General features: G+C 43.0%; 2 protein-coding genes across 17 annotated transcripts in view; one reads left to right on the plus strand and one right to left on the minus strand.

The window, feature by feature from the left end:
• NBEA (neurobeachin) overlaps positions 1-26,606 on the minus strand; it is a 460,919-nt gene that overhangs the window by 139,569 nt on the left and 294,744 nt on the right. For 8 of the 16 annotated variants that reach the window (XM_032442135.1, XM_032442137.1, XM_032442133.1 and 5 more), the window contains 3 exons: positions 24,527-24,670; positions 21,511-21,549; positions 10,441-10,577 (listed from right to left, as the gene is read on the minus strand). In XM_032442135.1, the coding sequence (XP_032298026.1) occupies positions 10,441-10,577; positions 21,511-21,549; positions 24,527-24,670 (320 nt within the window). The remainder of the gene's footprint in view (positions 1-10,440; positions 10,578-21,510; positions 21,550-24,526; positions 24,671-26,606) is intronic. The other 8 variants (XM_015851986.2, XM_015851985.2, XM_015851982.2 and 5 more) reach the window with 1 other exon arrangement.
• MAB21L1 (mab-21 like 1) lies at positions 6,708-8,911 on the plus strand. Its single transcript, XM_015851987.2, has one exon. It carries the CDS (start codon positions 6,896-6,898, stop codon positions 7,973-7,975), a length of 1,080 nt encoding a protein of 359 aa, XP_015707473.1. The 5' UTR covers positions 6,708-6,895; the 3' UTR covers positions 7,976-8,911.

The raw sequence follows: 26,606 nt of genomic DNA on the forward strand, positions 1-26,606 counted from the left end.
CAAAATCCTTTTGTTTGGGGTAATTTCTCTCTTAGTAGGCTAGACACACTGTGTAACTCTAGAATTACCACAGTAACGACCACACAAAAAATTATAGGGAATACATTCACAGTTCACTTTTGACAAGTAAATGTCACACAACAGAAGTAAATGTACACCTTTAAAATAACCAATAATAGGAACAGAAAAAGTCCTGGAAGCCTCTTTCAGTTTTACAAAATAATAATTCCAAATCACCTGAAACTGTAAATAAAGATTTTAAAATGTGAAATAATAAAGATACCTTCTTTAGCTTGCCTAAAACTAAGGAGACTTTAGGACATAATATTGTCACTGCCTTACCAGATACACCATATTTTTGTCTTCTTTCCAATGGTACTGATGTATTATAAACTATAACACACACAAATAGCAAAATCTGTTTCTACTCTGATGGCAATTCTGCAGTGAGACAAACACAGATATTTCCATAAGCAGCTCATATTTCTCTTTCAACAACTGTATTGGAGATGCGAATTTACAAGAAGACTGTCACTTCTCCAGTCATTCCCACTTCAGTGACACTGTCACTATGCCACGAAGGGCCCTGTTCTGTACACTTTGTCCTAGAGCTATGCTGAAAAAATGGTAGAGAGAAGTAGGAAGGGCAGTAGGTGACCTACATTAAATTTTCATACCCAAATAAGAGGAGAACCAGAGTGATTTGGTGGTCTTAATAACAGACTTCATTCTCCTCCAGACAAAAAATAGTAATAATAATAATTATGCTCTGCAATTATTACACCCCACCGATCAAGAAAAAAATGTTGAGTGGTGCTGGCAACACCAAAGTATTTTAAGGGCCAGAAGACTTCAGTATCAAGCTTTTCTTCAACAAATCTCTTCTTCTTTAACTAATAAGTTGGTTGACATGCTTATATTATAGTTACAACCAGTATATTTTTGGAGCAATGAATAAGTGTTTTTAGCAAGTATGTTGCTTATATTTAAAACTGTTAAAAGATCCTGCACCTTTTGGGAGTTCTAGAAATAGTCCTGAACTTGTGAATGTGTATGAAAAGTCAGTCTTTAGATTTTGGAAGCAAAATCTTTCACCTGTTTCCATGAATAGTGTTATCCTTCTCATATAAACAATAGAGTAGATCAAGGAAAGTACTTTTGTGGGAGCATCGAGTTAAGCTAAGTTAACAGTATAATCTCTAAAACAATGAAATTAAGTGGGAGGTCCTGTTTGAGAAAAGATTCTCAGGCCAAAAATATGCTTTCCTTATTATAATGACCAATGCAATTGATACTTTAAATGGTATAAAGGCACACTGTATCCATGCTAGTCATAAATTAACCTCCAATTGTTATCCTTCTTAGGCCCCAATCCTGCAAATAACTGCCCATGGGCTTAACCAACTGTTGGACTAAAGAAGACACTGACCTCACCAGCACCAGCCGACTGTTTAGCTAACCATATGTGTATTGGCAGGATCAGGGACTTCATAAGGTTCAATGAAATATATTAATCACTCATGACCAACTCACTCAACTCCTCCCTTCACCCTTATTTTGAAAGAAAATATCTAAAAGCTGCATTAAAAAATAGAAGTTGGCATTAAAATATGCGAGGCATGTCTTTTTATAGCTAAGTTGAAATGAAATGAGTTACATAGGTGATTTACCATACCCATGCTATTGTAAAGGGAGAGGACAGAGGCTTTAACATGTATTACGTGCAGCATAAAAATCAGTGTTAAACACACAACATGAAAAAATGTATATGAAAAGAAGGTGGTTAATAATACCAGTACATAGGCCAGCATTCAAAGATGTGAAGCTACATGTTTTCTGCAGATTTCAGCAGTTCTAGTAACTATCTGCAAGAGCATGTAGTTGAGTTTGTTGATCGATATGAAACAAGCTTACAGAAAAATGTCAGTCCCAAAAGCGTGTCTGTTGAAGACATACTGCCCTCCCACTTCGGCTGGACTAAAAAGATGTTGGTTTACTCTTAAAACTTAGCATGAAGAAGCTGAGTGATGTTGTAATTCACATGATGGTGTATTTCACATAGTACTATGCTTTAGTCTTGGCATTTTCTAACGCTCTGGTCCTCCCTCAAATAACGTATTCCAGGGGTAGACCTTACCAAGGGGAAAGGTTAGCTTAGAGATGAAGTCTCAGGAAGCTGCTCATCCAACACATACGGCTTTATTTTCAAGGTCAACATTGAATATTTTCAGTCATTTAATCATATACAGCACGAAACAGTAATGAGAGCTCTGCAGTGTTGGTTGACCCGCTACAGATGTAGTAGATTAAAAGGCGCTAATCCCCACTGATTCCATACTCTTCTCAGTTCAGCAGAAAAGAACATTCTCAAAGCAGGAGATATTTTTTTTTTCTTAAAAAAAAAAAAAAAAAAAGCAGAGTTGGACTCCCTAAATGAAATGCTGTACTTGAAGGAATGTCTGGCTTTGGAGAAGCTGATGTAGAAGCAGACCAAATGAATAATTCAATGCATTTTTTCCTGCTTGGATGTTTCTGCCGTTGTAGCTAAAATCACAATTTGCAGTTGGGCGAGCTCTATGTTTACTTTTGAGATGTAACATTTTAAAGACAACAAATCAATCGCTGTTTTTTTTCCCTTAGCAGATTGCAGATTAGAAGAATTTAAATCATTAACTGTTCATCCGCGTGAGCTATGGCGACAAAGTCCAACCCTGACACAAACACTTTTTCATCTTTTCATTTTTAATGAAAAGTGAAAATGTACACATGCTAAGTTTAGCACTAACGAATGCAAATTGTGTATTGCAAAAATGAGCTATAATACTTTTTTTTAACCCCAAAAGTAAAAAAATAGCTGCAGAATACGGTAGATAATGGAAGAAGACTATCTAAATTCCTAATTCTACATAAATGCATACACCAAAATCTAAGTGTGGAAAGGTATAACGTCATCATAACCAAGCTTTTGCAAGCTTTCTGTAATTTACTTTCCAGCTTAGCACTTTGTCATTCTTAAAATTGAAAGTGTAGTTGAAAAGTAAAAGGCAAATAAGAGAAAATCAGAAGTACCACCACCAACTTCCTTCACACACACACAGATTTCACGTAATGTGACATTTAAAGCAAAGTCTCCACAAATATGTGTCTTTAGTATTCCTACTAGGAAAAAAAAAAAAAAAAAAAAAGGAAGAAGAAGAAGAAGAAGAAGAAGAAAGAAAGAAAGAAAGAAAAAGAAAAAAAAGAAGTGAATTTATTGTTTTTGGCAGGATGATATGGATGAAATAACCAGAATGAATTGAGGGGGGAAGGGGAGAAAGAGGAGCTAAGAAATCAGATCCATTCAATGAGCCTTCAAACTCACTTCAGCAGCAGGGATAAATAATTTAATCAACTCCGCTTCATTTTTTTCCGAGCTCCCCAGCGCAATAGGCAGATATTAAAAAATAAAACTTTAAAATTCATGAGCAGTTGCATGTGGAAGAACTATCGCTACATAATAAGAAATATAAAGTGCCATCATTGCAAGCGCTTCATGTGTGTGTATATGCATCTGCATGTGCCTTTTAGCTCATATTTTTCACCGCACGTTAAGAAATTAATGGTGAGATTCAGAAATGCAACTTCTTTCTTTCTTTCTTTCTTTTTTATTTTTTCCAGTGTACATTTTGGAGGCGTGGGCGAGTACCTGTAGTCAGGCGTTTTCAGCACTGTTTGGCTCTGTGGTTAACGAGAACACCGCATGACAAGGCACTGCACTTAGAAAGATGTGAAATAACAAGTATGGTTCACCAAAGGCAGCTATAGGGCTCTAATTGGAGGGGGGAAAAAAGCTAGAAAACAGCCATTTGGTAAAAGTCACCAATATCAGATGGTGCCATTAACATGACAAATGATCAATCATCATTTTAACGAGGTGATTTTAATCCCCAGAACAACTCCATACATATAAAAATAAAACTCGGTGATGAAAAGGTGTTCCTTCCTTTTATAATTTATTAAGGATGCATCGATAAACGCGAAGGAAAACGAACGGCACCGAGTGGTCAGAAGTTCCCCAAATATTCCTATTTCGTATTACGTAGTGGCAGATATATATCAACGTTTTCAGAATCCAAACCACACCGACGACTTTTTGCCATTTGCGGCTCTCGGGTCACCCCCGCAGTCACATCTCAGTGGTTGAGCGGTGGCAGCGACGCCCAAATGCCCGTATTTTCAAACTACCGAATGCGTGGTTTTCACGTGTGAACCCAAGTGATGCAGCGAAACTAATCGCAAACTTTAGTGCTAACCATAACCCAGCCCAGCCTACGTCTGATAGGCACAACGCACCCGGTAGTGCCGAGAGATAACAAATACACATAAAAACGCATTATCTGATGTTCGTATCATGTACGGATAGCTCTGATTTGGCAAACAAGGCGTCATTTTGATTTCCGTTCATTTTCCTACACCGTGAAAATTCGGAGTGCCCACAGTTACAGGCACTGCTGCTTTCTGCCTTCAGAAAACTGCACGAAACCCACTGGGCTCGCACAAAGCTCCCCGCGCCCGAACGTTTCACATCCCTATCGCGCGGCCGAGGACGCGAATCGCATCTCGGAACTGGGGCTGCGTGTCGTCATCCCGCAGGAAGCGGCCGTTCCCCTCGGAGAAGACGGGGCACGCAAAACCTTCGTCCGTGCGGCTCAACTTTCGTTTTCAGCTGGAACGGGAGCTCCCGGTGACCAGCAGCCGCCGCCCCCGGCCACGAAGGGACGGAGGCTCCGCGCCGGGAGGCGCCGGGGCGGGGACGCACCGCCGAGGGCCTCCCCCTGCCCCGGGACCCGCTCGCCGACCTCAGCTCCGCAGCTCCCCTTTCCCCCCGCGCCCCTGGGCGGCGGGGCGGGACTCGCGGCTCGGCCGGCGGCGGGGAGCGGGTCGGGCCCGGGGAAGGGGGCGGCGGCGGCGGCCGGGAAGGAGAGGGGCCGGGAGCGCTCCAGGGGAGCCACGTGTGCCCGCTCGGCGGCCGCCCCCGCCCGCCCGCCCTCCGGGAAACCGCCCCCAGACGCGGGCGGCGAGCGGCTCCTCCCGCTCCGAGCCGTCGGAGGAAAGGAGGCTGCGGGCCGAGCTGTCACCTGCAGTATCGCGGCCAGGGCACTGAGCCCTGTGGTACCGATGGGCAGCAAAGGATTCCCAGCAGCTTCCTGGAGGAAGCGGCACGGAGCGCCCGCAGCCAGAGCAAGGGGCGGGGGCGAGCGCCGAGCGGGGCATTCTTCGCTCTGTGCAATAAAGTTGGTCGTGTGGATACGGTGAATGAATGTCGTGAAAAGTGCCTAACGTCGTGACCTCTCCTCAGCGAAAGATAGGGCTGTGACACCGCTTTAAGAATAAATAATGGGGAAGCGGCTTAAGGATTCCTGAAAGACGAGCGAGGAAAAGCTTTGGTGTCAATTCTATTTTTTTTTTTTTTTTCTATAAAAAATAGAATATAGGGGTTTGTTCCAGCAAATACCGCAGAGCAGAAGAGTTTGACTCTCCGGGTGATTTGCAGATCGCGGTCTCGATCTGAAGGAACTGAAGGAGGGATGTGCAGAGCGTGCGTCCCACGCCGACTCCGCGCTGTCAAGAGTCTGCGGCTCCGCGGCCGCTGCTTCCCTCTCTTCCTCCCTCCCTCCCTCCCTCTTTCCCTGCCGCGTTCCGAATCAATGGAGCAGCCGAGCTCGCACCTCCGCACACAGCGGAGAACTCCGCGGGGTGCGGATACGAAGCGGGGAAGCAGAGAATGGGATTTTCCCTTCTATCCGCTGCTGGTTCCTGGAGGGAAAGCCAACAAGACCTGACGGAGACGTTCAGCTATTGATTCTCCCCTCATAAGGCACAAACACAAAAAAATCGAAACGCGCTAAACCTCCGCACCGATTCGGTCTGCTAAAAGCACGTGAATCGCGGAGCTTGGAGGAACGTTTTATCCCGAAGGGCTCTGAATCTCCGCCGATGCGCTGCCCCGTTGGGCGGCCCCTCCGACGGGAGAACTCTCCCACGGGCGCGGGCAGGGCCGGGCGGAGGGTGGCGGACGGGGCTGGGGATGAGGCCGGGGCCGGTGTGCCCCGCACCTGCGTGCGAGTCCTTCCGAAGTGCCAACACCGCCCGAGCTGCACGCAAAGGAGAGCGGCTTCCATCTATTTCTCACCGCGTGGAGGAGAGGGGGCTTTCTGCCCGTCACCGCCTTGCCGTGTGTATGTGCGTGCGTGTGTGTGTGTGTACACAGATCTATCTCCTGGAGAGGGATTAATTAGCCGGCTTGGAGCTGCGAGAGGCTGCAGTGACGAGCCCAGTGGCGATTGGCCGCCCGCCCGCCTGGCCCTGCCTTTATAATTTCCACACGAGTGCATCTGGGCTCTTATACAAACCAAGAGGCAGCGCCTCTGACATATCCACACACACACGCGGCACTTTTTCCACCGTCTGATTAACCGCCCCGCACACACACGGTGATTACTACGGGAAAACGTAAATAAATAAGAAGAGGTTCTCTTATTTCGACTACTGGAAGGCTCGCTGTGTCTCAGTGCAACTTTTGTTTTTCTCGCTGCCGGGGAAGGTGCAGCTCTCGATGCTCTCCTCTCGCTCCCGGACCCTTTAAAAGAAGGGGGAGGAAAAGCATCGCCCCCCCTCCCCTCCCCCCCCCCGCCCCGGCCCCCCGCCCGCCCCCCCGCCCCGCACACTCCGCCGCGGCCGATCCCAAAAAGCAGGAAGAGCATCCGAGGAGCAGCCGCCGCCCGCGGGAGCCGCGCGTTCCACTCCGGAGGCGGCAGCCCGATTCTCCCCGAAGTTGGCTCCCGCTTTAGCAGCCGCATTGGATCCCACAGCCTACTGCGAGACTCCGGTGTACAATCCGGATCTCTGCCCCAACATGATCGCGGCCCAGGCCAAGCTGGTGTACCACCTGAACAAGTACTACAACGAGAAGTGCCAAGCCAGGAAAGCCGCCATCGCCAAGACGATCCGCGAGGTGTGCAAGGTGGTGTCGGACGTGCTGAAGGAGGTGGAGGTGCAGGAGCCGCGCTTCATCAGCTCCCTCAACGAGATGGACAACCGCTACGAGGGGCTGGAAGTCATCTCCCCCACCGAGTTCGAGGTGGTGCTCTACCTCAACCAGATGGGCGTCTTCAACTTCGTGGACGACGGCTCCCTGCCGGGCTGCGCCGTGCTGAAGCTGAGCGACGGCCGCAAGCGGAGCATGTCGCTCTGGGTGGAGTTCATCACGGCCTCGGGCTACCTCTCGGCCCGCAAGATCCGCTCCCGCTTCCAGACGCTGGTGGCCCAAGCCGTGGATAAGTGCAGTTACCGCGACGTGGTGAAGATGATCGCGGACACGAGCGAGGTGAAGCTGAGCATCAGGGACAGGTACGTGGTGCAGATCACGCCCGCCTTCAAGTGCACGGGGATCTGGCCGCGGAGCGCTGCCCACTGGCCGCTGCCCCACATCCCCTGGCCCGGCCCCAACCGCGTGGCCGAGGTGAAGGCGGAGGGCTTCAACCTGCTCTCCAAGGAGTGCTACTCGCTGACGGGCAAGCAGAGCTCGGCCGAAAGCGACGCCTGGGTGCTGCAGTTCGCAGAAGCCGAGAACAGACTGCAGATGGGCGGCTGCAGGAAGAAATGCCTCTCCATCCTCAAAACGCTGCGGGACCGGCACCTGGAGCTGCCCGGGCAGCCGCTCAACAACTACCACATGAAGACTCTCGTTTCGTACGAATGCGAAAAGCACCCGCGGGAGTCGGACTGGGACGAGGCGTGCTTGGGCGACCGCCTCAACGGCATCCTGCTGCAGCTCATCTCCTGCCTGCAGTGCAGGAGGTGCCCGCACTACTTCTTGCCCAACTTAGACCTCTTTCAGGGCAAACCTCACTCGGCCCTGGAAAACGCGGCCAAACAGACGTGGCGACTGGCCAGGGAGATACTGACCAACCCGAAAAGTTTGGAGAAACTTTAGAGGGGAGCCCTAAAAGGGCCCGGAACCGGCTTCTTTCCCGACGAAGTTTTAAGCTTCCCTTTCGAGAAGTCAGAGATTTCCACTTGACAATGCAAACAGTGTTCTCTTAAAAAAAAAAAAAAGAAAAAAAGAAAGAAAGAAAAAAAAAAAAAAAAAAAGAAAAAAAAAAAAAGGAATATAGCGTAGGCTCTTCACCGAGAAAAAGCGAATGAAAGCCGCAAGCATCACTATCACCCTCCTCGTCACGGTTTCTCGCGAAAATGATAATAATAAAACAATAAAATAAAAAAAATCAATGTGTTACCCGGAAAGCGAAATTGGCCGTGATTTACCGCGGCTCTGAGCACTCCGCCCAGGAACGGTACCCACGGATTATAACAAACGCGGTCTTTTTCTGTACACCCCCCCATTTACTCCCCCCCCCAACCCCCCCCCACCCCGTGAGTAAACGCTGTTTGGAGACGCCACCTGACCGACCCCGATGTACCTTTTGATTTGTATCAGATATTGTGAGCTCACATTGTCTTTGAAATTGTGGATGTTGGTGTTGTGTGATTTGGTGAACAGAAGTTAAATTGCCATTTTGGATACTTCAAGGACATTTTCTGCTAACGAGGAGATACCATTTGAAAAGGTAGATTTTATCACGGTACTTTTGTTAATTGTCTTTTGAAGTGTCTGAACTTAACGAGTTTACATTTTTTCGTTTCATATATATTGCTTGTTCTATTTCTAACATTCCATAAATATACTTGAAATGTTATTTAAATATATTCGAAAGAAATTTGGATTCTGCTTATATAATAACGCTTGAATATTGGAATTATATATTTGAAAATGCACTTGAAATACACTGGATAATTACCTTTTGTGATTTAGATTTTAATTTCTGTTGCTGATTTATTTAATTACGAGCTAATAAATGAAATAAAACGCCTCTGGGTGAGCGTTTCAATACTGGATCAAGTTTTCTAGCTGGAAAAAAAAAATAATCAGAGGGTGGCCACGTTTTGTGAATTCCCACTTTTCTGTCGACAGATACTTAAATCCTGTAAAGCAGAAAACTTGAGGGAGCCGCCTGATTTGGGATAGTTTTGCAGGGTAAGGAAATGTCGGCGGTGAATTTAGCTCTCGATGGCCACCAGCGGCTGTCAGGCATTGATGCAGTTATTCAGTCGGTAGCGCCGTTCCGGCCGTCACAAAACAAACCCGTTTTCACGGCGTTTCCTATAGGCGCTCGGGAAACAACCCCTTGCCGAGCAGCCAGACCCGGACCGATGAAACGAGAGCTCGGTGCAAACAGTGAGCAAGAGAAAGTAAAAATGATAGGTGAAAGGGTCGAGCCGGCGCCTATAAAGCGAACAACAACATTGCTTCTGCCCTGCAAATCCGTTCTGAATGCGATCCGTTTGCTCACACAGCCCGAGCTTTGCCGCGAGGGACACCGTGTGCGTGCTGCACCGCGGCGATCCCGCACCGCCGCTCCGTCCTCAGCCGCGTTCCTCACCGCCACCAAACGCAAAGTAACAGCGAGGACTGTGCTTAGTGACCCCACAGTCAACAAGTGCCGAAAGGGCCGATCGCCGGTGTAACACCCACCGGCGGCTTGTTAGAGCGAGAGAGCTGTAAGGAACCCGTTATTCCGAGTGGCTGGGAGAGAATCGCTTCTGCCAGCGCTGCGATGAAAATCCCCAGTTTCAGAAATCATTCGTCCAAGAGAAGTCACCTTACTACAACCACGCTTATGTTCAGCTGGGTTCGATACTATTTTTCTCTGAAATTATTTATGACATTTCTGACAAACAAAAACCAAACGTCTTCCTGTTAAAGTATCTCTCCTATTCCCTCTCCAGAGAGGCTTCTAACGTTTTCCAGCTCGTTAATAAAAAAAGGAAAAAACAAAGAGAAAACGCTAGGACTAGAAAGAGAGGGGAGAACCCGAATGGCCCTTCTCGCGTTCCCCTCCGCTGCCGCGGCCCGGGGCAGCCCCGCTGTGCGACCGGCCGGAGCTGGGGGTTGGTGGCACTCGGCGACGGCAGGAAAACAGCAGAGCTTTCCCAGGCACCGAGGCTTGGGTACATGCCTATTTCCTCCCTCCCCCCGCCTTCCCCTGTCTCTTTTTAAACATTAGCTTGCATTTCAGCAGCGAGCACGTTTACTACAAATTCCTTACGTGGAAACCAACTCTCTTGAAATAAAGAGGTTCTCCGATAGCCTCTACAGGGGTGAATCCCTCTGCTGCGCCTTAGCCTGGGACTGCGGTTACCTCCAGGGATTTCAGAGCAATTGGCTTAACAGCTAAATCTGCCCGCGCTCATACAAAGGCACCGAGAGAAAGGCCGCTGGAAAACGCGCCCGCCGCCGTAATAGAGGATTTACCATCATTAATAAGCGGAGGAAATGCAGCGGGAGCCCGCGGGAGGGGCGGCCCCGAGCCACGCGTGTCCCCGCGCTCGCTCGCTCACCTTGGGGTCGATCTTCTTGAAGGCCGGGTCGTCCTCGTCCACCTCGAAGTAGATCTCGGTGGTGGTGATGGAAAGCGTCCCCTTGGCCACCACCACGGGGGCGACGAGCTGGGCCGGCGTGCTCAGCACCACGGGGCCTGCAAGACAGCGGCAGCGGCGTCACCCCGGGCCCGGCCGGCCCAGCCCCGCGGCCCGGCCCCTTCCCTCCGCCCGTCGGTGCCCGTCGGTGCCCCGCGCAAACCCCGCGGGGAAGCGCCGCGCTCGATCCTCTCCCGCTTTCAACTCCGCGGTCGGGACAGGAAAAGAGTTTGAGGGCTGCGGGCAAATCAGTGAGCACACGGAGGGGTTAGGGCGGAAAGCGCTGCCTCTCGCACGTAGGTCCCTTTCCCTCCGTGCCCCTTTGCTCCTCGTTAACACCACCGCCGTTTATGGGCCGTGGCGGGGGCGCAGTGCCCCGCATCTCCCGGCTCCGCACCGCACCGGGGATGGGGTTCTGGGGGACCCCTCTGAGCACCACACACAGACAAAGGCTGCTGCCATCGTTAGGGGTATTTATGGCAGTGTCATTTTTATTTCAGCTCGCTGTCACTTCACCCTTTTAAAATGCCTGTAACGAGGTTTCGCTCGGATGTACGCCGGAACGAGGCGCTGGTGTGGGCACTGGGAGATGGGATGGGGAAACCCACTGCGAGAGGCAGACTTCTGTGCTCACTTTGTTAGCTCTTAATTCAAGAACAAACTGCTTAAAGGCAAAAGGTAGCGCAGGATCACTCTGTCACCATCTTCGATAGGAATGCAGTGAAAGCTGACAGTGTTGGTGCTTTGGAAGCTCACTTGCTGTTATTAAAAGATGAAATATAAAATGCTTTTCTGGATTGAACCACCAAATGGTGAAGGGTGATTTGTACACACATAAACACACACATACACACACACACACATCCGATGTACAAATAATAAAAACCTCAACACTGAGACACTCAGCCCAGCATCCACCCAGCGCACCTTTAGGAACAACCAAAACCTATCACCTCTGCGAGTGGCAAAACCCCTTTTGTTCTCTTCCTGCCGTTCAAACCCCCCTGCCCCAAGAGGAAGACCTCGGTCAGCGAATGCCCACCATGGCTGACATCCCCAAGGCCCAGACTCGTGGGGATGAAGGCTGTGTGTCTGGGGCCTGCTGTGGCCTAGTGAGCCCTGGCTTTGCTCACTTGCAGGCCCCAGGGCTGGGGTATTGTCCCAAAGCAGGGATGTGGTCCCAGGGCTGGGATGTGTCCCCATATCCCGGCTGCAGCCTTGCTCCCCTCAGGCCCGCACAACGCAGTGCCACCGCTCAGCAGGCAGCAGCGCTTCGAATTACCCACTTAGCCCAAATTAATCCTGTATCAGAGCATCTCCCTGTCATGTTGTTAATGTTTCCCTTTGCTGTAACACCCAATTTGAGGCTGTATTGCACAATATTTTGTCATTCTTTGCTGCAAAATAAACACGGAGGAAGGCGCAGATTGCTGGTGTACAAGGGGAAGCTGAAACGTGGGTTTCAGTGACAGCTCTCAGCAGCCCGGCATGGCAGGCAGCGAAATATTGATACGAACTCTATTTTCTTTCATTTTATTGTTTTCCATCCCCTAATAAAGCAGGGCAGCCTCCTGACCCCGGTCAGCTGATCGGGATCACATGTGCTGGGCTGCCTCGCCGCTCTCCCTGTCCTGCCTCCATCTTCTCTTCCTCCCTGCACCGTGAGAAACAGCCGGACCGGGCCGGGCAGAGCCGGGGAAGCCCGGCCGCAGGCTCCGAGGGCAGGCGGATCGATCCGAAAGGCCGCTTTAAAGGCTCATCAATCTTCATCAAGCTTGCTCGAGTAATTACGCCCGATTCCCTTGTACGATTACAAGTGGATTTGGGTTTCAATTCCCCAGGCCCCCTCTCTTTGTGTTTACAGAAGGGGATGCCGAGGCTGCTGCCCCGCTGAGCGATCCCCTGGAGGCGGCCCGGCCCCTCAGCCCGCACCCGGCGGCGCAGCGCGGAGCCCGGAGCTCTCAGGGTACACCCTAAAGCGGCGGTCGCTGCCGCTTTAAGAAGGCGTCTGTGGGGTTTTGCGGAGTCCCAGAAGGAAGGCCATCAATTTAATCCAATTACCCCTTTTCCCTGGTGTTGCGTGGCTAAAAGAAAAATAAATAAATAAATAAAGGCACCGCTATTTCGCGGTCCAAAGGCCAAACCCCGTGAGCTGACGTGCGGGAGGAGACAATGGGTGAGCCCGCACGGAGCTGGGAATGGATCCGGGCCGGAGGAGGGGGCAGCGCTGCGGTGGACGTGGAGGGGAAGGGGCACCCGCTCCGAGGCTGTCACTGAAGGGCTTCTGGATCCATCCTCCTCCTCCTCCTCCCAAGGGCGGCCTTGTGCCCCCAGGACACACCTGGGCAGACACTGGAGTCTGGGGCATCGCTATCGATACCTCTGACATGTGTACGCTGCAACCAGCAATCTGCGGCATTCCGCTTTGCAGAAGAGAAAACGTTCTCTTGTGTGTATGCATAACTATTATTATTATTATTATTATTATTAGAAAGAATTTTAAAGCAGTGAACAAATTACGAATTCGAGGGGAAGGAGCCCAAAATAAGTTAAAAAAAAAAACAAAAAACAAAAAAACTTGGCTTTTTTCTTTTCTTTTCTTTCCTTTTTTTTTTTTTTTTTTTTTTTTTTTTTTTTTTTTTTTTTTTTCTTCTTTTTCCCCCTCTCTCGAAAGCACAACACGAACAAAATACTCGGCATTAGCAGTGTGTCATTTTTACACTTGTCCTTTGGAAATCTCCAATTACAACTTCCAATTCCATAGCACGTTTAAGGAGCACGGAGTCTTTTTGTTGTAGCCTTCAGGGAGCAAACCAGCCACTGAGAGAATACGAAATTAATCCACTACAGCTATAGAGAGAGAGGATTATGCTTTAATCCCCTTTGGGACAGTCTCTGCATTTTAAGAATCCGATATTAAAATGTTTACAGAGAGCGCAATCAAAATACTGCGGATTTTCCATATGGCAACGGGGCTATCGGGGAAGCTCTGGGTCCCCTTCCAAAGCACCCGATTTATCAATCTAATGGAACAAAAGCCCAGCACACCTGAGCCGAGCTCCAAGGCTCGTTCCCACGCGGGGACGGCGATGAGCTCCAGGCACCGGGGAGCCGCCGCTCGGGAGGGGAAAGGGGAGCGGGGAGCGCGGCCGTGCCGGTGCCGTGCGGGGATCTGAGCGGGGATGGAGCCGCCGACACGCTTCGGCTCCAGGGGAAAAGAGAAGCGGTGGCCGCTCCCGCTCACCCGGCCACTTGGGGCTTGGCGAAAGGACGCTCGGTTCAAGCGCTCGCCAGCTGTTTGAAGCCTAACCGAGAGCATCTCCGAGTTATTTCGTTGCCTCCTCTCAACCTGAAGCGGTCCGGGCAGAAAAGAGGCTGCGAGCTAACAAAGAGGTTCTGGCCTTAAAAGCAAAGCAGGAATCACTTTGGATCTGCGAGTTTTGTTATCTGCTCAAATGGGGGATTTTTCACTCTGCCTGATCCCTGTGGTCTGCACATGTGATTTACATTTCTAAAATAAACGCTACTGCACGTATACATTTTACAATAATATTTCCTTTCTGAAAGTAAATGGCTGTGGGATTAAGAGGTCCCATTGAATAAAAGCAGAATGTAACCTCTCATCTCCTCTCTGCTAATTTTTGTTCAACGGAGACTTCAATTCTACTCTTGGCTCTTGCAGCTGTATTCTAGTTCTCGTCTTTTTGAAGGAAGTCAATGGAAGCAAAAAGCTCCATCAGGTGAGAGAGTGTGAGATCCACTAAAGCACCACTGACACAATCCCAACTCTTTAGGGAAGCCCCAAAAGAGTGATATTATGAAGTTACTTCAAACGTTTTTGCTTTCATTAAATTTGGAAGAGTTGAACATGAGGTATGGTTAGGAGTCTGCAAATTACACACATTTGCTAAGATGGTTAGGTGTAATTCTTCCTCAGTAAGATAAAATGTATGCTATTACATGCTGAAATATGGAAGCAAGCAGTTCTATCCACTGCTTACTTACAAGTCTAAAAGTACTATTTTGGTGATTATTAACAGATGAAAAGAACTCGATGGGCCAAATACTTTGAAAATGGTTCCAGTCATCCAGACCAGTTACATTTTACGGTCTCCTGATAATTATTCTGATAAAAAAGTATTGCCACATCTAATTCTGAGATGATGCTATTCAAAAAGAAAAGAAAACAAAACAAAACAAAACACAATTTCTTTTTCATAAAGTGTTAAGAGTGAAAAACACAGAACAGAACAGTTGAAAATAATTACCAGGTAAAGTAGTTTGTATAAACTATAATTGGTAATTCAATATGATACCCAAACAACAACAACAAAAAATTAAATGTTAAGGATAACTATTAAATGTCACCCACAATGTGCCTGGAATAAGACAACTGAAATTCCCTCAGCAGTTTCACTCCAAAGTCAAATGTATCTGACACCAGCTTGTACTAAAAATGACCACAAGTCCCTATATTTGAAACAATTTGTGTGTAACACCAAAAGCTCACGCACACCCAAAACTTCAGTTCATGTCATTTGAACTACACAACATGCAAGCCGAAACAGGGATAAGCACCAGAAGCTTTTGGGAAAAGCTCTGCAGTCAGGAAAGCAAAACATATTTCAACAAATTAATATAATGCACACACACACATATAACGTTATTATTAATATAACACCCATACATGCTCTGCCACATTAACAATAAATAAATAACTTATGAATCCTAAAGAAATGTCTTTTTTTTTGTTGTTGTTTTGTTTTTGTTTTTTTGGATCCTATCGGCATCAAAAGTCTGAAACGAAGTACTCTTGCAAAAGACTCCTGCAGTAAATATATTAGACTTACGTGAGGATGGTGGCCCTTAGTTTGTTCCCCACCATAGCCGATACTGGGAGTAACTCGTCATTCAAGCCAAAGCTTTTAGGAGAGTGCATCTATACATCTCCGTTCATGTATCACTTTCAACAGTTGCAATGAAGAAAAAAATCTGCACAACTTTTTGATTGCAAAGAAGAGAACCTAAGTCCAAATGCTATTGTCTTGTTTTTCTCCCCCTGCATTGAATAACAACCCCAATTCCTTTCCAGTTTTCAAAGTTTTCAAAGCTCACTTTTCTGGCTTTCTACTCTTCCACAATCATATGTTTCACATTGTGAGGGAGGGATTGATTTTTATTGTTTGTTTGAATGTCAATGCCAGTGTGGATAGGCCATGATATCCAAAATTTTCCCTACTTTTTCCGTTTTTTCCTCCATAAAGCATATAGCACTACTACTAACATCAAAGATCAACTTCAATGGTCTTTTTTTTTTTTTTTCCCAACAGAAATAACTAAACAATTACAGTGACTCAATTCTCTTAAGTGGTGCCATAACAGCAAACAAATGTGTTTGATTAAAAATAAAATGTAAATAAAAGTAATTTTATGCACTACAACTGCAAATAAAACAGTAAGAGGCTATTAAAATACATAGTTACAATGAAATTGTGAATATATTTAAAGATATGGTTAAGAAAAAATAAGTCATTTTCCCTCAAATGTATGCACACTTCCTATACATTTGAATTAAGTGACACACACAACTTACAGGTAAATAGAATTCTAAGCCTTCCCGGTCACATTAAAAGAAAAGTATAAAAATCTAATTCTTCCTTAGGAAAATGTGTCTTAAAACATTCCTAGGAATATGTAGCTCTTTATATAGTTCAAACAGTGATGGAAAGTAAGCACTTAACAGAACGGTTACAGAATACACAGAGACAAGCTCAATACTCCACCAAACTCAGTCTTTTTAGGTATCTGTTCACTTAAGGTCCTGTAGAAGAATAAGCTACATGTCTAACAGCCTAAAGAGATTTAGGACATCAACTTTTGCCTCCTTGTGGGGGTAAAGGCTGACTTGTTTGGTGGCGTATATGAGAGTGTCATAACTGTGCGAAAGCCTGGAGAGGCTTACATAGGTTTAGTGTTGTTCCAGGATGTGTTCAAGCACCAACCTGCCAGATGATCATGTATTAACAATACCTGAAAAATCATGTAATGATTTACAGCTGGTCAGAAACGTCAGTGCTTCAGATAAGGACCTAACTACTGCAGTGCATACCTTTGCCACTTCAAAATTAGATTCATACAGCGTGTTCTGCCTGGAGCGGTATCTTAGAAGCACTGAGTAATTTAAGCTATTTTAGAAACTAAGATCTTGATTGTTTAGCAGTGCATCCAGATGTGAGTAAACTACACTAATGCAATACGACCTGTGCTGGCATTCTCCTCGTTCTCAGACAAAATTTAAGGCACTTTTTTCAACCTAGAAAGCTTTAAGTAATTCTAAATGTGGACATGTAAGTGGCAGGTTTTCTTTGAGACAACCAGTACAGCTGTCTTTTTAATAAAAAAGTTACAGAGGAAAAAAAAAAACAAAACACCTTAAGAAACTATATTTGATAGTAGAAGAAGAAACATGAAAGCGGAGATAGCATCCTGCTATAGCAATATAGTGCTGAAACAGGAACTCACTGTAATAAGTCAAGAACACGAGGGATCAAATCCCAGTTGCAAGGCTGAGTGCGCCAGACTTGACAGGTATCTTATACAGTCCAGCCCATGTACCTTGTCATGCCGATAGAGCTCAATTGATTAGAAATGAAATGAAAGATGGGAGCCTTCAGTTTTCAATTTCCTCCAGTCTGCGTTCTGGAAAGGTTCTTCCGGATAAAGCAAAAGCCTTGTATTTCTTGGGGCTTTAGTGAAGGGAAGTATTATGTTCAGATAGCTCACAATATTTTTAAGTTTACTTATTTGGTTAGCTACTCAGATACGTGTGTGGGAAGAAAGGAAGACGCTGTTGAATTAGCATTTAACTTGCCTGGTATATTTGGAAGAATCATCTAAAATGAATTTTTTCTGACGTCAATATTTTCTGAAAATACAAGTGATTATAAACCACACCAGAACAACTGAAGGTTGTTTCAGAGTATAACTGTCTATTGGCCAACGGCATACTTTGCTCATCTACACTTCGGTAGCATCCAAAGACTATCCCACCAGGATTCTTTGGTGCCTTGTTAAAAGAGAACTGATCCATCAGTCCTTGTCATGTGCGCTATTTCTTTTACAATAAGACCTGATTTCATTGCATTAATTAATTTACATTTACATTAATTATTTTTTTCCGAAACCCCCTGGTCATGCATTACAATTTACACAAGGTTTTTTCCAGGTTCAGAAGTTACAAAGACGGAGGCTGACAGATCATGCTCACATAAATATTTCTTCAGAAAGCCAAGGGAAAAGGACTCACAAATGTTAACAGGCTACCAGTGAGATCTGCTCAAATGCACTGAATGGAGTCATCTCTTCCACGATTTCTGACCAATGGAACCAAGACCAACCAACTCTGCTTGCTCAAATGGTTTTCTAGCTTGCTTCTGTCACATCAGTGACAAAAACAAAATGGAAAAAATCTCTGTCCATAAGCCAGAGAAAGTATTTAGTTTAGTGCAGGTACAATTAATGCTGTTCCTACCACTCGTCTATTTGGGTTGGTCCCTGTAAGGCCCTATGAAGATTTTGGAGAAGGGGGATTTTCCCACAGAAATCAACTGCATAGAGAAGATGAAATAAGGTGCCTAACTGTGGAGGGTGGCTCTTTATATCTATGCTTGCATTTTTGAAGTCCCTACACCATAAATACAGAGCTTAAATTAATTTTAAAGCCTGGAAATAAAGAAATCTGGCTGCCATCCTAGAAGTCAAGTATGCTCAAGCTTAGAAAAGGGAGTAGTAAGGTACAAAGAGAAGAGCTCTTCAAAGCTGTCCTAACAAGCACTATCATCTGTGACTGACAACTACCTTATAAAATATTTAACTATTTTGGATAGTGATGTGGAAAAAATGATTAGAATAAATATTGAGATGTCTAAAAATAGAATGTTAGAGAAACCATGAGGCTTTTTTTCATTTGTTTTGTTTTTTGTTTTTTGTTTTCAATGTGAAAGCCAACTCCATATCAAAAGTAGAACTGTTTTCAGTTTATGCCTGAACCTATATTCTAAATTAAACTCATACAAATATGTTTTTCTTTTTTTTATACTTAGACTAGAGGATCAAAATCTGAATACATAATAAGAAGAAACTGAAAATCTGGCTGAATGAAATTTCCATGTTTGGAAGTACAAAGCTTGTGTGGTTATATGCTTGCCATAAAAAGGGATAAAGAGTCACTCTTCTCCCACATTTCTGCCTCTACCCCAAGTAAGCAACCCCTCCAACTACACTGCTATGTGGAATGCTAATTTGCAAGAAAAATGGGTTTTGGGAAAACTACTCAAGAGAGTACTGAATTTAGTAAATAATTTCCATTGAAGAGCTTGATAAAATAGGAGAAATATTAATATTTGTTGGGGGAATTTTTTAATGGAACTTTGATATTTAACTGAGGAATATGTGAGCACATATATATACTTTCTTTAAGGAAAAAAAACACATAAAAGAAGTGAAAGCTTAAGATGCCTTAGCCACCTGCACCAGGACAGTAAGAGAGTATGAAAGAGCAGGGAGTAAGAAAATGAGGAAAAAAAAGAAAAAGAAAGGGAATAAGAAATACCTCTGACTGTGGAAGCCTCAGAGGCTCAAGCTGTTGGAGGATGAGAGAGAATTATTAGGAAGCTTCATTATATTCTTGCCAAAAAAGTACTCATTGGGGAGGCTGCAGAAGGGTTGGAGAGGGAAGATGAGTGCTCTTGTAAACAGTCTCATGTTTGCCTTCCAGGAGCTCGAGAGGGGAGAGGATGATTCCTCTTTTCCATAAGATGGGTGGGCTGTGTTCACTGCTGGAGACACTCTAAATGCCTTCAACTCATTATTCTGACAGCAAATGATGCAACCAAACTATTTCTAGTTGGTCCCAAGAAAATGACACTTTTTTCATTCAAAATAAAATCTCAAAATCTGCCTACACAGTAGAAGCCCAAGTTATTGTTCTTTTATTTAATTAGGGAAAGCCACCATTCATCTAATTACACCAATAAAACTGACAGAAATGATCCTATTTACCTGAGAATCATTTTGAGAAGGGAACAGAAGAAAAGCACTGAAAATGTGCCCCTACATTTCTCCTTAAGAATCATCAAGAAAAAGTTGCAGACTTTTCTTCTTAGAGATTGTCTACATCAATCAGTTCCTGTAGAGAAAATTCAGCCACTGATTTTGACCACAAATTTTACCATATTTAATATATCCATATATGGATAAATATTAAATATATAAAAATTTATGTGTATAAAGATTACTTGATTTTATTTAGCTTTTCCATCCCAAATACTTATTTGATGAGCTTTTTGTGGCCCTGGATGCAGTTCCTTGGTGCATTAGTGTTTTACTGACCTGTGCAAAGCTTCAAAATAATTTCAGAAATGTAAATGAGTCTTTTGTTAGAACGGGAAATAGAAAATTTCCCTAAGGGCTGGATGACTTAGTCTTTTTTTCTTTTGTTTGGAGGTACTGTCACACAATTGTAACTGTAGCTCTATGTACTAGGATTTTTGGGCACGCTTACAATTTCCTATAAAGTCAGTGTCAAATATTTTTTTATATTATTATTATTTTAATTGGAAATTGCTCAAATCATGATGGTTTCTGTCTGAGAAGAGACAAAAGGCTTATTTTGCATAGGCCACAAAACAGATGTTGATAATGTTTGGTTACCACCAGTCTTGTCTGGACTTCAAACAGATGACCTGGAAGTGAAAGGTCTTATATCTCATTAATAATAATACAAGCTGTCAAATCCTCATGACCTAGCACAGGGCAGTAAGTCAATACTCTCAGCACACTACCAGAAAGTCTGGATAGAGCGTATATCACATTTAGTCTCTAAGCTAACAAATTTTAGTTAGCCATGCTAACTAATCTCTCTTTATGAGAAGTAGTAATACCATTTTCTAGAATAATTTCTATACTGAAGTTGCTAAAAGTTAGGGCAGCGTTAGGCTGCCTTTCATAAACTTTCCTGGCACATTTGCATTGTCAGGGGGGTTCCCTCCATCTAGAGAGATCTGTCCAAGAAGAAAGGAAGATTCTGCAGTAAAAGTTAAGGTACATTAAGAGTGACACTAATTAAAGGCTTGCTAAAGTTAGTGGCTTTCCTTGGGCTTATATGGTTGAATTCCTCAATCTCCTTTGTATAACAGAGAGAATAATACTCATTTATTCTTGTAAGGGTGCTGTGAGGCTGTAATTCTCCATCGCTTACAAGAAAGTCAGCTTCTGAGTTTATTGAGCCCATGCAAGTAACCAGACAGATGCCTGCCAAAGCCTTTTGACTTCCTAAAATAGTCCAAAGCCTCACATCTTTGTGTATTTATTTCTTTTCTTCTTTACTAGAAACTACTTTTTAGAGGGTAGCAAAAGACTTTGTTAGGATTCTTTTGCTTGGCTGGGTCTATTTGCTGGTGCCACCAACCACGTGACTTGTACAGAACGTTCAGGCTAAATTCTGCTCTCAAATGTGCATGAACAACTCTCAGCAAACCATCTGCAACTCCACGAGAAAGAGAATGTACTTCTAAAATTAAAATGTGTAAAACATAAATGATTCAATGTTTATCTGATTTCTATGATCTATTTTAGTGCAGATGTTCTTTTTTAATAAATATTAACTATCTATTAAAACGTTTCCCTTTGAGAATAGTAAGTTTTCAACTTAGAATACATCTGTATATTTTTCATTTTGACAAAAAAGATAATCAATAATAAGAAGACAAACCATTAGCAAACTTGCATTTTCAGGCTCTTAAGAGAAAAGGTAAACACGGGAGAGCTCAGCTGGAGCATTAGAAAATCAAAATGAAAAAGAAGGAAGAGTTAGTAACATCAAGTCACTACACTGGATTTGATTGTATTAATCACAGGTTTGTAATAGATTAGAAAAGTGTTAGAATAGACTGGGCTATCTCAGTCATTAGTTCTAACAGAGAAGTGACTTGCCTCTTGAAGTGAACAGTCTGGGAAGTAAAGGAGATAAAACTGAAACAGAAAAATGTAAAACATTTTAATACGTAAACGCTAAAACAAGAAAAACATCTTTTGAAAGCTCATCATACTGACAGACAGGTAAAATACCACTTCAGTTAAAAATCCTGATGCAAACTTAGAATTCATAATGTTAAGAATATAATAATATGAAATCTGATTTTTGTATTTTATTAAAATGCTACTTAATATAATGAAATCTGACTAACTGCCATCAGAACATATGGAATTCTCAGATTATATAATAAAAATATTCAGACTATAATTATCTAAAAAAATTCTCCATCCCATATGTAATTTATCAAAGTGAACTTTACATTGATTTGTGCCACATGGTTGATGAAAAACTATAAAGAGTCTCTGGAACAAAAGGTATGTACAGATAACTCCGTAAGAACAGTCTCAATCTGTTTCAGACTTTCCTTTTTTAGTTTTAACTTCATATATCAAAATATTGTAATATTTATATACTTGAAAGTTTTCTAAAACCTTAAAAGATGTCTTTTTAAAAGCTACCTTACTTTCCTGGAATAAACAATGTTAAATTGTTTTAGTTAAATGTGGGCAATCTTAAATCAATTTAAATCTAGTTTATAATGATTTTGTTAAATTTCTTTACCTTATTGAGGCAATCCAAATCATTATAAACCAAGTTTATATTGATTTAAACTTTAAAGGTAAACTGCGGGCATATCTGAATATAGAAATTCCGATGTGTCATTCCACTCTGGACATTAACTAGATAAAAATGATGTTGTGATGCACCATAACTTGATATACCTAAAAAAATCCAGATCACGTTCACCAAATCAACGTTAACTGCTCAGAATTAGGTAAGAGCAGGCTTTACTGAGACTTGCTCTTCAAGGCTGACAGAGTTTTTTCTAAACCTCTTTGGCATAAAACTCACTTTCCTTGCCTACTGATTCCCTTGATTTCAACTACTGATCTCAAGTTACAGCATTAGCTGTATATACTGAAAACTGCTGAACGCAGTGCTCTCGAAAGGCATGCAGGAAAACAGACAGGGTATGGAGACTGATTGGTAAAAAAGATTATCCATTGACTGGTAAAAATTGCACGAGACTTGTGATACTAGCTGTGACCATTAACTCTCAACAATATTTCCACTTCAGAAGCGAGCAACAGTTGAAGATGTAAGGTTGCAGTTAATCTGCAGTTAAAAATGAGGTTGTGGAAAGTGGGTTCTTTTCAGGAAATTCAAGATTTTTGGTACATATACAGCACCGATATCATACCACCTCACCTCACTAGGAAGCACCTTGCTTCCCTTCTCACTGTTGATGGGAAACACGATGACTAATTGCTGACACTGTTGGGACTGTCAATACGTGAAAAGTTAATTTGTTTCAATTTCTATCATTTCTACTTTGCTAATACCTACAATACCACCCAATTTATACAAACTGTAAAAGCAAAGGACTAGAACTACTGTGTCCTAAATGAGCAGGGAGTGATCTCTGGTAAGATGGATATGTTTCACAGAAATACTTAAGGAATATCTGAAATAGAATTCTAATAATTTATTATTACTATTATTATTTATCAGAATGATGTAGGCACAGAGATTGTTGATTTAACTGAACAGGCAGTCTTGGGGCATATCTGGGAGCTTCAGAGCTGACTGTGAGATTTTCCAGACTGGGCAAGAATTTTTTCTGAGCACTTTGCTCTGTTAATACATACTTGAACGTAATTGCCTGTTGCAGCCCTTAAGCTATAGCAGTGGTATGCATTTTTAGCTGGAATCAGGGCTCTTAGACATGAGAACTTAGCCAAAACAATACCGAGTTTTCCCTTCTAAAAGAAAAAGGGACATTGATCAAATTATCCCAATAATAACCCTACTTGCCTTATTGTTTTATTAACTTAAAATAACAGCATTTCAGGAATAGTTAGCTGCAGATTGAGAAAGCACATTGACATATTATCTATGATAATCATATACTGAAGGTTGCTCTCAAGTAAAAATATTTACTTCCCTTCTGCTCTAGTTTCAAAGTATGAGACTAAATTCCACTTAGGGTTTGTTTTTTAAACATCCGTTTATAATCTCTGCTACAAATTTCCACTATGGCATCAGAAGAAAATGCAAGAGCAAAGAAAGATAGCTATTTTACAAATTCAATTATACTGAAAAAAATCCTCAGACATCACTAAACTTCCCCTTAATCGAGTAACTTAATAAAGGTATTCCTAAGTAAATTAACCTAAAAAAAAATCCATACTGCATTTCACAGTTCTCACATTTTTATCTCATCTGAGAGGAGATTGCATTTTCAACTTCCAGCATGCCTTTTTTTCCAGACTACTTCCCCAGGAAACATAACATTTCTTCAAGACAGAGCTGTAACAGAACATGCTGGAACCCGGATAAAACAGAGACCTCACTGCAGACCTTCATACCGGGAGAAAGGACAAGAGAGGATCTTTCATGAATGTTTCTACAGAAGATTCAATCCCCAAGCTTATACCTTAGTTACAGCCACATTCCTTCTTAGTCCCTATTTACAACAGGCAGTTTTTTTTTTTCCTTATTGGGCTGACCTCTTACACCACAGTGACAGAAGTGGGTGCCAGCAGGGGCACAGTCACACCAACTCACAAAACACTGAGTTATGGAATTAAGTTCCCAATTCCATTTCAGCCAGAAATGTTCCATAGTGGTTTTCAACAGAATCTTCAACAAAAAGTCATAGGCAGCAATAAGAGTACTGGTTATTGCTCACATCTCTGCTGAAAGATTGAGCAACAGGCACATGTTTTGTAATCAGTTCCCCCAGTTCATAGAAGCAGGACATCATATTACATCTAAAACATAAATAACCTGTTCTCAGTGTAATTGTGTATTTATCTCTCAATATTAAGAAACTAACTGCAAGCGTTCAGAATTAACAAGTTAAAAAAGTCTTCTCACATTTATCCCAGTTGTAATGAAAATCTCATTTACCTGCAAGGTTGTCAATTTCCTTCTCTTGGAGTAGACTAACAGCATCATCATCCCCTTCCAGCATAAGCTCTGTTTCTGCATTCTGATTTACCACAGCTTGACTTCGGAAAGTTTTCTTGGACTTCACCACATCTTCTTCAGTGCCTAAGAAAAGTTACAAATGTTGTGAATTTAGCTGAAAAATGTTTAGAACAAACTATGTAAAGAAGTAAAACATAAAGCATAAACCATCTTTATTATAAAAAAAAAAAAAAAACAAAACAAAAATGGGAAGGAACATTTTATAAGACGTCATCAAGGTCTGAAAGAAAATATGCAGTCTTAGTCTGTCCTCCAAAATATATTTTGAATACAACAGAAACTGTATTACAAATACTCTCCTGCTGTTAATAATTATTTTATTGCTTTACATTCTATGTTTTAGCTTTCAGCCTGCAAGAGATTCAACAGAAATTTCTCTTCAGTTCCTGGTGTCCCCTGATTGACATTTTGGAGCTCAAATCGCCTGTTCTTAGTAAAGGAGATTCTTTGGGGAATTCAAAAGTCATTCTCCCTTGTTCTGTCACTATCTGACCATGTAAAAAGCCAGTCTCCATCTTGTTTATACACACCCCTCAAGTACTGGAAGGCCACAATGAGGTTTCCCTGGAGCCTTCTCCAAGCCCATCTCCCTCAGCCTTTCTTCACAGAAGATGTCCTTCATCTCTCTTTGTTCACCTTTGTGGCCCTACTCGGAACTCACTCCAACATATCTGCATCTTTCTTATGCTGAGGGTCCCAGACTTGGATGCAGTGCTCCCATTGGGACCTCGTGAGGGCAGAGTAGAGGTGGACAATTAGCAATCAGCTCCCCCACCCTTACCTCACAGGAAGGTTTTGCCTTTTCCTCTTGACTACTTTTTCTTTTCTTTCTTTCTTTTTTTTTTTTTTTTCCTTTCCCTTCTCAGTCTGATCATTCCTTAGGGCAGATGATTTATCATCATATCTTTTGGGAAGGTCCTACCAGCACTCCTCAGTTCATAGACATAATTTAAGAAATAAATCATAGAATGGCCAATGGTAGAATCATAGTTTTTGTTTCAGAAATAGCCAATAGCTTTCTTGTACTGCTGTGACATCTACACAGTATTTGTTTCTTTATTGAGGAGAAGTCATTAGTTTTATTTTCAGTTCTACAGGCTCATAATAGTCCCAAGGGTAGTCATAGACTTTTTTTTTTACATAAAGCCTGCACCTTTAACTTGGACTGTATAAGACCTAGGCATTTTCGGTTATGCTGTAAGAAATAAAAGAAGAAATCTAGAAATCTCATCTATATCACAATTTGGAAATTTTCTTTCTACAAAGCTAGAGAAATATGGATGAAATCTGAGCAAAATTGAATGAGTGGATATTGATCATCTTCCATAATGCCTGATCTTCACATAGTGAATATCACTATGGCTGACGTAAAACAATGAGTTGAAGCCCATTAAAACTCATAGCCTCATATGCAGACAGGACAGCTAACCGCAACATAGTAAACTGATTTGTAAATGAATGGACTTGATTTGTCAGACCGTTTTGTTATTCAAAACAGTGGGGAGGTGTTATAATTTTCTCTCTCACTCTTACATAATTCTTTTAATTCTTTAATGCACAGGAGAGTTGCAGCAAATGAATAAAAATACTGGAGGCATATTTCTCCTTTAGTGTCTTTATTCTGAAGATCATTGTAAATATACCACTTGATATCGGACTCCACCACAAGCTGAGATGGTCTCCCATTTTAAATCATCTAATATTAGCTTTCTGTATTTCTATAATTCAAACTGCTATTCCTTAAACAACATGGTTAAGACACACAAGGAAGAAAAATATTTTTGATCTAAGCTCCAAATTAAGAATTACGTCTTTATTCTTCCTACTTGTTGCTCTATCCATTAGCACCATGGAGATACTCACAGGGATAAAGACAATATTGATGCCAATATCTATATTAGTATACTGATATTTTTGCTGTGTTCAAAAATAGGCTCTGATCTTTACCTCATTTATATGGATTGCTACTTAGTGTAACTAACTTCAATTATTCACCCAA

This window comes from Coturnix japonica, chromosome 1, assembly GCF_001577835.2.
Source record: "Coturnix japonica isolate 7356 chromosome 1, Coturnix japonica 2.1, whole genome shotgun sequence".
NCBI lineage: Eukaryota > Metazoa > Chordata > Aves > Galliformes > Phasianidae > Coturnix > Coturnix japonica.